Raw genomic sequence first — 13345 nt, 5'->3', positions numbered from 1 at the left:
TGAAATTTGTGACTGGATTTAGGATTTCTTGGTAGGGGGGACACATGTTGTCTTGGATGGGTAGTCATCAAGAGAAGTAACATCAGGTGTGCCCCAGGAAAGTGTGTTGGGACCTGTGCTGCTCATGTTGTATATTAATGAACTTGCTGGCAATGTTAATAGTATCCTCACATTGCTTAAAGATAATGAAATTATCTATAATAAAGTGCAGTCCAAAAAGAGTTCCATAAATATTCAGTCAGATCTTGATAATATTTCAAATTGGTGCAAAAATTGGAAACTTCCTTTAAATGTTACGAAATTTAAAATTGTGCATTTCACAAAATCAAACATTATTGCATCCTGTGACTAAAATATCAATAAGTCATCGTTCAAATTGGTTTACTCATACAAATGTCAGTTTGTAATGATTTGTAGGGAATTAAAACTGAATGATCACACAGGTTCAGTTGTAGGTAAAGCAGACTTTCATTTGTTGGTAGAATACAAGGGAAATATTATCAGTCTACAAAGGAGAGTGCTTAAAAATACTTGTGCAAACCATTCTGGAATAATGTTTAAGTGTCTGGAATCGATATCAACTAAGACTAAATGGAGGAGAGCTTCACAAAGACACTGAGGAAAGTGAACTGGCAAGTACTTGAAGATAGTGACAGAATATCCAGTGAAAGTCTACTTACAAAGTTTCAAGAGCCAACTTTAAGTGATGAATCTGGGAACAAACCACAGACCCCTGTTTATTGTTCCATAGAGATGGTGAAGACAGGATTAACCTAACTGCAGCACACACAGTGGCGTTCCTGTGCTCCATATGTGAGTGGAATGGGATGAACGCCTAAAAACTGGTACAGTGCGATCTACCCTATGCCACACACTTCACATTGGTTTGCAGAATATGATGCAGATGCACAATAGATGATAGTAAAAGTGAGATCTTAGTGACTACTACCTACAAAAGAAAAAAAATTAATAAATAAATAAATAAAACACTGTGGAGTAATTGGTCATTCAACACAATTGTAGACAACTATCTGATTGATGAACATATGTTAGGCTTCACAAGTACATCCTTTTCTAGCAGATGATGCAATCTGTTTTAGTATTGCACCTTGCTTGATTATCAAGTACATCTTGCTTTCTCTCTCATCAAATCTAATCATGTTGAACACTTGGAGGACTAAACTGAGTGGGTGATCCAACCAGTCTGTACTGCACTCAAAAATATTAAGTGTGCCATGAGACTAATAAACATTTTAACACACAAATACTAGAGTAATACTGTATCACGAGTCCTTGTTATGGGGGGAAAAGATGAAATACTCCTGGTATGGCACAGTGAAGGCGTTCATACCAATGTGACTGGAATTTTTCATTTATACCATTGATACATGTTGTGTAACAAGTTAAATTAATTTTCAACTTGATCTGCATAATTGTTTTCTTTGTGTGTATTTGTAGATTGGTCATGTTGTTGTATGTGTGTAGTTGAAACATATCAATTGCAATACTATGCAACTGTAAATACCCTGTTTTGGATGACTAATTGCCAAAATAAATTGTGTGACATTGTTGGTAAAGTGTTATAAGGGCCCGCTCATTATGTTTCAACATTTAAAACAATAATTCACATGTAGGTTGTAAAAAAAAAACTGTACACACATAGATAAAACCAGAAGAATATGCTCAATATAAAACTGGTCAATCAGGAAACAATAGTGTATGAAATTCCTGACAACATTGGTGTGGTATAATACAAAAAGATGTACAGCACATTTTGTACAAAAAAAGTAAGTGGGAAGTTTCTGAAAGAAGGATGCCGCATTTGTTGAATACTGACCGAAAGAAACACAAAAATTAATTTCTCAGCAGTTTTATTCATTTTAAAAAGAATATATTTGTTCTTGTACATTAATTGGTTGCTGTAGTAAGAAATATTCACCACTTCATGGCTAGACACACCTGGTGGCCATTCACCCAAAAGCTAATACAATTTTATCAGCTGTAATGACTAGAGTAGTTGTGGTCTAGACTGCAAAAATAGGTCCCCTTACGAATTGCCTTACAAAGGATAAAAGAGTAATTAGTAGATATTATTCCACTCTTCTGGGCCAGGTTGGTTGAAACATACATGAGACCCTTTGACTGTAAGAATAGAAGAAAATATTTCATCTAGAAAGTGAAATTACTCACAAAAATAGCTTTGCAATTGGTAAACTGATTCAATTGAAATACCAATGTTTTAAAAATCCATTACCCTTGTGAGATTTTGATGGCCCCTGACCACAATGTCTTTACACACAAAGTTAAAATTGGGGCTGAAAAAGTCACCTTTAGCAGCTGCAGGTGGGTATTTTGTAGACTTTTATTGCATTTCATGAACAGAGAACACTCACTGAAAAGTAACAGACAAATCTCATTGATCGAAATTTTGCAGCTTTTCTTAAATAAAAGTGCTTTTAACCTAAAATGTAATCTGTCAGGATGACACTTTTCCTCTTTTCCATTGAAAATCGGCTCTAAATATTGTGCCTAAGACAGCAAAGTCATAATATTTTGGATATATTAGGCTTTTTGTCAGGAAATCAGAAGAGCACTTCCAGAAAAAAATAACCTTTTCATAAATGTTCATAAAAACCATTACTGAATAAGTAGTATATGTATTTTGTAAAAGTAATTACTTCCATAAACCAAATTTAGTACACATACTATCTGCTATACGAGAATCAGCACTGTAGGGGTTAGAACCTCTTAGCTCCAGTCGAGATATAGACACAAAAAAAAGGATTTTTCAATCCATAACATGTAGGCTTCCCAGCGTGACAGGTGTGTCATGCAGGTAGTATAGGCATGCCTTGCAGGGGCTATACATGCAGATAGCCACAATGGAGCAGATAGAAGGTGGAGGAGAAGATGGATGGTGAGAGGGAGGACGATGAGGTGGCCAGAGGAAAGGAAGAGGAGGTGTTGGACAGACAGAGGGGGGGGGGGGGGTGGAGGAGGAGGTGGAAAGATGGAGAGGTGGCAGTAAGAGATGGGCAGAGAGAGGGGAGGAGGAGAGGGACAGAGAGAGAAATAAGAGGAGGAGATGGACTGAGAGAATGGAGAGGGGATGGACAGAGGAATGAGGGGATGGACAGAGGGAAGAGGAAGGAGTGGAAGAATAGTTAGAGAGATGAGAGGTGGAGATGGGCAGAGTGAGGAGAAGGAGGAGGTGGGCAGAGTGAGAAGGATTAGGAGATGGACGGAGTGAGGGTGGAGGAGGAGATGGGTGCTAGATGACATACATTTAAATGAGTGAAGCCATGGGGAAAAAGACTAGTTTGTTTACGTATATCAGAAAAGAAGGAAACAAGAACTGCTGTGGGTGATTGTGTTTGTGTGTTCATGTGGCTGAGTGTCTGAAAATATATAATTAAACTGGAAAGTGAGTAGTATTTGGAATGTCAGTGATGTCTCTGTACTATTAGGCATGTCTCTATGCCACTAATGAATCAGTTTCAAGCAGATTTGTTTATTTTTTCAGTAGAGTAGTTTTTTTTATTGCGTTCACTTTTCACACAAATTTATGATATCTGCTGTGGTGAGCCATTTTAGTGAACTGATGAAGATGTTTATTTCTGTGCTATCTGTGGGTATATGGTACATACTGCATTCAGATGAAATGATATTCAAACTGTCAGAGATTTTTATATTTAGCATTGACAGTGTATTCAACTGAGGAAATGTAGTCATTGAACATGTTTGCAGCTCATACTGATCATTTTCAAGTACCCCACTCCTATGCTCTTTTTTTGTTAATATTTTAGTCTCTTTAGCATTTGTCACACATACTCGTAAGCCATTTGTTACATTTTACTATATTTGATTTTTACTGCTTATTGGCATTATAATTGAATGTCTTCTCAGTTAACAAAGCTTGATAATGTTTGTAATAGATACTGCAAGTGGCTTTTAATTTAGATTTTTGTTGTGTTTCTACATCTACATCTAAATTTAAGTATGGCATATTGTAATAACTGTAATTTCATTCTATTCTGTCAGTGTTGATCTAGCTATCTTTGTTTGTATAGCGACTGGGCTGGTATCATTGTGAAATATCCTTTACCTTTTTAATAAAATGTTTTTGCCTGTGTGCATCTAGTGCAATTAGTGTAAATTCCATCATGGGCTATTTTTCAATAATAATACTCTCTTGTTTTAGAAAATAAATGAATTTGACAAAAAGCGAGACCTGTCTGGTAGTGGTACAGCAAGAAAGGCATTTAGTAAGGCACTGTGGTTCCTATCACTTGGTCGCAATGCAATTGTTGCTGTGATTGGAACTGGCTTAGGCTATGCCCTTTTCAAAGATGGAGAAGCCCCTTTTAAGCTAACAGGTGAGTATAAATTTGATTTCACACATTTAACAGAAATTTTAGTTTTTATAATTTCAACAGGCTTTTCTAAAGACTTGCATTGTAGGTTTGGAATATATATATACACACACACACAAAATTAAAGCTTTCGCAACCAACGTTTGCTTCATTAAGAAAGAGGGAAGGAGAGGGAAAGACGAAAGGATGTGGGTTTTAAGGGAAAGGGTAAGGAGTCATTCCAATCCTGTGAGCGGAAAGACTTACCTTAGGGGGAAAAAAAGACAGGTATACACTCATGCGCACACACACACATATCCATCCGCACACACACAGACACAAGCAGACATTTGTAAAGGCAAAGAGTTTGGGCAGAGATGTCAATCGAGGTGGAAGTACAAAGGCAAAGATGTTGTTGAATGACAGGTGAGGTATTAGCGGCGGCAACTTGAAATTAGTGAAGGTTGAGGCCTGGCGGGTAACGAGAAGGTAGGTCCATTGGTATGCCTACACTGTGAAGCTTTCTATGTGGGAATGACCAGCAACAAACTGTCCATTCCCATGAATGGACACAGGCAGACAGTGTTAGTTGGTAATGAGGGTCACCCTGTGGCTAAACATGCCGTGGTGCACGGCCAGCACATCTTGACACAGTGTTACACCATCCGGGTTATCTGGATACTTCCCACTAACACCAACCTGTCAGAACTCCGGAGATGGGAACTTGCCCTTCAGTATATCCTCTCTTCTCGTTACCTGCCAGGCCTCAACCTCCGCTAATTTCAAGTGCAAGTGTGTGTGTGTGTGTGTGTGTGTGTGTGTGTGTGTGTGTGTGTGTGTGTGACTTTCGTTCGGTAAGTCACATCATCTATCATTTTCAATAATACTTTTTGAGATTGTGGACATCATATAAGATTGTTTCAGTAAAATGCCCAATTCAAATCTAATTATTAATGATAGACTTGATGATAAATCATACTCTGTTTTAGTTAAAAGTTGTAGAAGAACTAAACTGTATAAGACTCAGTGTTGACAAGTGTTTTATGTTACAGGTGACATTGGACAAGGCTTGCCCCCATTTGAGCTTCCACCTTTTTCAACAAACTTTAACAACAACACTTATGATTTCTCACAAATGACAGAAGCACTTGGTCCAACAATTGCAACCCTTCCTGTTGTATCTATCTTGGAAACTGTTGCCATTGCTAAGGCATTCTGTAAGTACTTTATTTTATGTCAGTTTTTCCAGAGAAGACTCAGAGTCTTCTAAAGTTTTGCTGTTTTATGTAATTTTAATCATCAAGTATATTTCGTTAGAGAATGGTAACTGGTTAATACATGTCATAAAAGCTGCATTCCTTTAGAAGTGTCAAGTTAGCGAAATAAGTTGTAGAAATTGTTAAAAAGGAAAGTAACTTATGTTGTTGAAGTGTTAATGCCAGTGTTAATACATTTTCTTGGATCTCTCTCTCTCTCTCTCTCTCTCTCTCTCTCTCTCTCTCTCTCTCTGTGTGTGTGTGTGTGTGTGTGTGTGTGTGTGTGTGTGTGTGTGTGTGTCCTCTGGAATGTTCTATTCCTGCTATTACTACTACTCAACATTTTATACTGATAGATGTAAGCATGCAGTTAAAGAGGCAGTAATTTTATGACATAAGAGCAAGGCCTATTTGTTAATATCTATTTAGCTACTATTACCTAAACTGTTTCCTCCACAGCCAAAGGTAAAGCATTTGATGCCACACAAGAGTTACTTGCCTTGGGGATCTGCAATATTGCTGGTGGATTTGTTAGAAGCATGCCAATAACTGGATCTTTCACTCGTACAGCTGTAAACAATGCCTCAGGAGTAAAGACAACATTGGGAGCACTTTTTACAGGTATTAAATGGAAATTATTGAACATAAAAATGATTTGTCTGACAGCAAATACAGGAGAAAGTGTTCTTGACATTTTTGTTGTTGTTATTGAAATGCCGTTACAACTTGAGAGAAAATATTTCTAATAACTTTTGTTCACTTTTCTTCCATTTTACAACATAAAATGTGAAAGCATAGGTATTTACTGTTGAACTTCTTTGTGCCTTTGGCTTCATCTGTTCTCTATGGTTAGAAGTAACTCCTTCAAAAATAAAAGCTGGGTTTGAGAAGAAAACCTGATGAGAAGATAGGAAAAATGGTTCTCAGAGTTTCAGTATTTTTGAGTCAGATTGATTATAATAGGAAATTATGCAGAATAACAGCTAAGCTTTCTAGGCATGTAAGAAAGACTGCAAAGGCTATGGAAGTTTCCATTTTCAATAGGTAAATTTATTACATAATTAAATACTCACCTTGATAGTGGTGTATGAGGAGTGTTAGGCAAAGTAACTAACATCACTCTATGGAAAAGTAATAAATTTTTCTCATAACTCTAGTACCAAAAATCTTTTAATGTGGACATTTGACAGGTGACTTATTTGCACTGAAGATTATTGATGTCCATCATTAACTATTAGGTCTACAGCTTTGCTTCTGCCATTTTGCAATAGACGGCAGTAGCGACAATTGGAGTTTTGGTGGTTGGTCATAAGTGTAATACAATAAGCTTAGGCATCTGTAAGCATAATGCCATAAAAATATTAGTCGATTTGTGATTGCATCATAAGGTTCTTCTTGATTAAGTACATCAACTTATGTACCCATTTCTCCACATTTGCAGGAAGTTTTAATTTTCTGTTTTAACACGATGAATTCTGCAGCTGTGGCTCTTAAAATGCTGTGTAAGACAAATGGTAAGGAATCTCTTAGTGGAAGAACGTGCACAGAATGTTTTAAACGCCTTAAGAATGGTGATTTTGATGTCAAAGGCCAGCATGGTGGTGGAAGACAGAATTTTTCATAGCAAATGAAACAGACAAAGACAGTCACAGGACATCATTATCAAAAGCAATTGATGCATTCGAGCCCAGCACTGAAACACAAGTGGCCACAATAAAGCGATAGGCAGGTCAGTGCTCAACCCCATGTTGCAGAACCCATCAAAATATACAGGGAAATGTTGAAATGAGAAGTCCTATCCCTTCCACCATATTCTCCATATGTTGCTCTCTCTACCACCTTTCTCGATCAGTGGCATACAGACTGGCTGACCAGCACTTCTGGATCATATGAACAAGTGCAAAATTGAATAGATTCATGGACCCCACAAAAGACAGCCAGTTCTTCCACTACGTGATTTGTATGCTATCCAAAAAATGGGAGAATGTAGTGATCAGTGATGGGCAATACTATGAATCATAATTTTTTTTGTAAGTTTTTCATCTTAAAGCTCCAAACTTTGAGAAAAAACGGTGGAAGCAAAGCTGTAGACCTAGTATATAACATTACATTTATTGTAGAATGCTGCAAGAGGACCAAATCTGACTGACAGATATATGTGTGGATCAAAATATGTAATCATTTAATGACTGTGATAAAGAACAGTGTGCACAGGATCTTTCACAATATTTCAGAATGATCAGTGATGTTTTGAGCTTCTTTCTAGGTCAATATTGGTTCCCCATTTTGATTTTTTAACTCATCCATACACACTAAGTGATAACAGTGATGTGGGACCTGAGGGATTGAATTGTAATTCCACGTTGTCCTTTCAGTGCACGAAATGGACGTACGGATCAAATACCTGAATGTCACATTTCTGGTAGTTAGTAGTAGAGGTGCCACTTTGATTATCAGATGGAAACCACTGAATGCTGAAGGTTAAGAAACAAACAGGGAATGGTAAAATTGATCTGAAACTGTGTACTAAATTTGACTACCCATGTATGAAGAATATAAGTTAGCAGATAAGTAGTTCCAATAACATTTCCTTATTTACAATAAGGGTACATGCAGTCCAGCACACTAGTAATTTTAAACAATATTTTCTTTACTATGAAGGCAGTCTATGTTTAAAAACTGCTCCACCATTACTTTTACATTATTGTGATTGAAGATAGGTGTAATACTACTAAGGCAGAGGTTCTATGCAGAGATTGATATCCTGAAAAGGACTTGTATTCCCAACAGATATTTTCTTCTTTTGTGACTCTTCAGGAAATGGGGAGTTTAAAGCCCACGAAACATGGTCATGGTAAAACTTGCATAATGAAGCTGCTGAAGTTATTATCACTTCTGTTGCAATGAATGTACATGTGAGCACACAAAATCTAAATTAATGGTGTGGATTTTCCTTGTTTTTCCGTTTGTTTACTGTGAACTACAGCAAGTGGAGGAGTTACATTACCCAAAATACCTGCACTGTGTGCTAGAACAGTACTGTCAGAATCAATTTTGTGCTCCACCTATAATAAAATTGCGTTTAAGTGGATGGTATGCTGCGGTATGTTTCTGAACAAGTCTTAAGGAGAGGAAGTGTATCACTGAATAAAAAAAATTATAGGATGCTGTTACTGTTTGTGTCATCATAATGAATGAAGTCACAAGAAAGGCAGTCATGCTGGTCAGTATCCTCCTGGTAACTACCAACATTTACTTCATAAATTTCTTTATTTTGCTTTTGGACTAAAAGTTATTTGTAATAGTTAAGATAATTGAGACACTCTATGTGTACCCATTAGAAATGTTATAAGACTCACTGTTATTAATCCCAGGTACTGACTGAATAGGTACTGTCAAAAATTTCATGACTGATGCTATTGCATATAGAGAAGTTCCAGTGTCAGAAAATTATTATGAATTCAGAAAGACCTGCAGAGGATTTATGCCTGGCATGAGGATTGGTATATGACACTCAAGATAAACAAATTCAATGTATTTTTGCATAAATGGGTGGAAAGAAGCAATTGATCACTGGTTAGTGATCATTTCCTAGAGACAGTAGCAAATGTTAACATGGTGGTGCATCCAGAGCAACTTCAATTTGAACTACCACATAAAACTAGTTCATAAAGAAATGCTTCACTGGAAGAATCCTAAGGAAATGTAATTCACCAACAGAGGGAGCTTACAAAACACTCATTTTAGAGATCCTTGTACTGTACACCAGTCATCAGTCTGGGATCTTTATCAGCAAGGATTAATAGAAGTAGATAGATCTCCAAAGAAGCTAGCATTTTTCCCATGGGTTTATTTAGCAAGTGCATCACAGAGTTCCTCAACCAACTCGATTGGACCATGCAAGGGAGAGCTTGTGTGCCATGGAAAGGTCTGCTTTTAATATGACCAAGAGCATGCCCTTCAAGAAGACTTGGGTGATATATTGTTTCAGCCGAATATTTTTGTAATATGCACATGATGCTAAAACCAGTTGAAGTTAGTACTGATAAATCTAACTAAAAATGAAACAGTAAAGAGAAGGAATGATGATGGTACAAAAAATATGTTCCATTGCAGCTGACATCTGAAATACAGATACAGATTTCTAACTGATTAAGCATCTCAAATTTTCCATTTTAGTAAGCTCTATGTTTGTTAACAACTTTCTGTCACATTCTAGTTTACTGCAAACTTCACAGGGTAGGTCACAATTCCTCTTGTTAACCTCTTTTCACTTGTCAGTCAAATTTTTCATCATGTAAGTGTAGAATGTCAGTGATATTTACCAAACATGGTATCATGTTGAGATGTAACACAAGATACCAAACAAAAAGTGTCACTGAAATTTTTCACGTCGTCATTATTTGTTAACATAATTTTTTTTTTACTAATAGTGGCTTATTGGTCTACTCATAGATGACATATCTAGTTATAACAATGAAAAACATGTGTAGTATGCGGTTTCGGCATGTCCTGTTAAGTTTTCCAGACCTATTTGTGATGTAAACAGCTGTTGTAACTATATGAAATGATACACTAATCTCAGTTTCAATCTTTTGGACATAACTGGTTTTGAAATAAGGTGGCTCAAATAAACAGAGACAAGTATGCACATCAAATTTTCACAAAAATATAATTTAATTAAGACTTAAGTATTACAATGATTGTTATATTTAGGTTTACCCATCCACAAACATACATTTACTGATGGGTCTTTCATGAATTCATCCTTGCCTTAGGCACTTTCACCACTTAGATACTTGAAAATATTCTCTTTTTCCTCCACAAGGAAATTAAAGCTGGTCTAGAAACCTCAGTGTGACAATAACCAGATAACGAACGGTCAGTCCACAGTGACCAAGTGTTAACTTCGGTGTGAGCAAATACTGAAATTAAGTCTACAAACCATCTCCATTTTATAGTTAATTTAAGAATATTTTCCTAATAAGAGTTCTGTATTTTATGTAGTGCTTTCAAATTATTTGATTTTTGTGTTTCTTTCAGGAATTTTGATTCTCTTGGCACTGAGCTTCCTGACATCTACATTCTACTTCATACCTAAAGCAACATTAGCTGGAATCATCATGACAGCAATGTATTTCATGATAGATGTTGCAATATTAAGCTTGTTATGGAAAACAAAGAGTAAGTTAGTCCATAATATATTATACAATATAACAGAAAAGTTAAGAATTGGGAAAATTGGTCTATTGAGGACATTATTACATAAGACACATTTCATCACTGAGCATTTAAATGATCCACCTTGTGTTATTTGTAACACTGATGCATGCTGTGTCTTGTCCACCATGGTTTTGTTACTGGCTGCCAATGTGCTGACTGTCACTGTGGTTCTTCCCTTCTGCTATTATTTATGATGTGTCGTTTCTGATTTTTGGTAAGGTCTGCTACATACTTATTTTTGAAATATTGTAATTTGCTACAACATTCTGTTTATGTATAAATGGAGAGACACACTACTGAGGTAGGCACTTTATCTTCATGTGTACTTAGTGCAACATTCATAAATGTACTTTAAGTGTGAAGTGTTAGTTCATGTTCACAACTAACTGGTACATGATACTGGATTCTATGTGACATAGTTTGGACAAGTTACTGATATTTTGCCAACTGACATTGCTACATCTCTGATAAAACTACACCAAAACTTTCATTTCCATGGACGGGAACCCAGATACAGACAGACAGAGGGCAGTCTACATAGTTGAAGTACAAGTGGATACAAAGGAATCAGTGAGTCATATGCACATCAGGTATCCAGCAGTGTTTTCAGGAGGTATGGGCCAGGAGCTGACTAAATGTCTAAAGGCATTTGATGCTACCATGTCATTAAATGCAACAAGTGGAATGACATGATTTGTATGGTGGAGCCCAACAATGGGTCAAAATCAACTAGCAAAAGCTCAACATTTGGGACAAATGTCGGCCATAAATTAAGAAGATATTTAGCAACAATCAGGAGCAGGTCTGTGAGGTCAATGATTAACTAAAGAGTGGAACCCAATGACATGGGGAGGTGTTACCATTATATATACAGTGTATTCTGGTGGTGTGTTGTACAGCAAACACAAGTATGATAGAAACTATTGAAGTTCCACACCTAATGAAGACTGTGGCAGGGCAGAGGGCATCTATCAAGTGCTTCATTTGCAGTCACCACAAGAGAGGATTTCATTTGGCGATGGCAACACATCAAAGCAACATACCAGAAAAGAGAATGCAGAAAGATGTTCTACAGTGTTCTTCTTGAACTGGTGATGCATCCTGTGTGGTTTTGACACTCAATGCTGCTATTAACAGCCATCTGGATTCACAATAAAAAGATGTCCAAATTTAAATGGCTGTAGACCTGCAGGGCAAAATCAATCACTTATGCTGGTTGAGGTCACTATTCAGTGTGACAATTGTTCTCTATTGCTATACAGAAGGTCCTGCCATTCACTGAGCCAACAGAATTATAAAAACTAAATAAAATGACCATCTACAGAGGCGAGGTAATAGAGATCAAACTTCTCCTCGAGTTACAATTGATGATGCCAGAAAGACGGCATTGATGTTATCATCACCCACCTGTCCAAGCACTAGTCAATATGAGGCACCATTTTCTGTGTTGTTGGATGTTTATCATCACAATTGAAGAAAATGATGTTCTAAAGTTCAAAGACCATTACTCTGAAGGTTGAAAATGGGATATACACCCAGGCAACAGGAACCCATGTTGTGGAAAAAGGTGTCAGTGACGGAATACAGACCTTTGAATTTGTCATTTTATCAAAAAATGTCGATAATACTACCCTTAAGTGGGACTTTTTGCAGGCATCACAAGCATTAATGGACTGTGGAAGATTGACACTCTGTATTGATGAAGCTCCTCCAGCAAAATCACACAACAGTGATTGCTCTGGATAGGCATCTAGCATTGAATATGCACTTTTCTGTCCATCATTAATGAGACAAGTCATAGTCAGTCATCTAGACACACTGTTAAACTGTGAACCTCTGGTCAAATGCAAAGTAGTACTCACTCACATAGAAGAAATCTCTGTGACAACAATGATAATATCCATGACAAATGAATGAGGAGTCACCAATTGCTACAAGCAACTGAAACTCATCCCTGAGAGTATGAGCACAGGGGTAGTAAACCAATCCAGGAAGGTCAACTCAATGATTTGATGGAATCAGCTATCCATTTGACAATCAGCCCTAGGTTGGTTGATGAATAACATTAGGGAGCACTGACAATTCTGTTGCAATTTTTGGACGTGTTCAAGTCTGGAGGGGAGGCATAGCAGATCAAAAGATCCCATGTGAAACACCATATCAATACTGGGGATCATTTCCCATCAGTCTATACTGAAGCTGAGTAGAGCTGAGTGATGAGATAAGTCAGAAGGAAGTGGAGAGGATGCTGTGAGATGACATCATTCAGCCACCAGAAAGTCTCTAGTCCTCCCCTGTGGTCTTGATGAAGTAAATAGATGTAACATGATTGAAGGTACATGGCATTTCTGTGTCAGTTACTGGTTGCTGAACATAATTCCAAAACAGGATGTATACTCATTGTCACACACTGATGACACCTTGAAGGGAGGAAAGTACGTCTCCAGCCTGTATGTGCATACTGACTACTGGCAGAAAGTTGTGAGGATGATTGGGAAGAGTCTGCATTCATTA

At 37.1% G+C, this 13345-nt stretch overlaps 1 protein-coding gene across 3 annotated transcripts in view; it reads left to right on the top strand.

Annotated features, from left to right (window-relative positions):
• LOC126334991 (sodium-independent sulfate anion transporter-like) overlaps window positions 1-13345 on the top strand; it is a 206127-nt gene that overhangs the window by 166335 nt on the left and 26447 nt on the right. For all 3 annotated transcript variants that reach the window (XM_049997806.1, XM_049997805.1, XM_049997807.1), the window contains 4 exons: window positions 4202-4376; window positions 5405-5569; window positions 6068-6229; window positions 10652-10792. In XM_049997806.1, coding sequence (XP_049853763.1) covers window positions 4202-4376; window positions 5405-5569; window positions 6068-6229; window positions 10652-10792 — 643 coding nt within the window. The remainder of the gene's footprint in view (window positions 1-4201; window positions 4377-5404; window positions 5570-6067; window positions 6230-10651; window positions 10793-13345) is intronic.

The sequence above is a fragment of the Schistocerca gregaria genome, chromosome 2 (genome assembly GCF_023897955.1).
Source record: "Schistocerca gregaria isolate iqSchGreg1 chromosome 2, iqSchGreg1.2, whole genome shotgun sequence".
Classification (NCBI taxonomy): Eukaryota; Metazoa; Arthropoda; class Insecta; order Orthoptera; family Acrididae; genus Schistocerca; species Schistocerca gregaria.
Note: the sequence above shows the minus strand (reverse complement) of the source record. Positions and strands in the feature narration are given on the sequence as shown.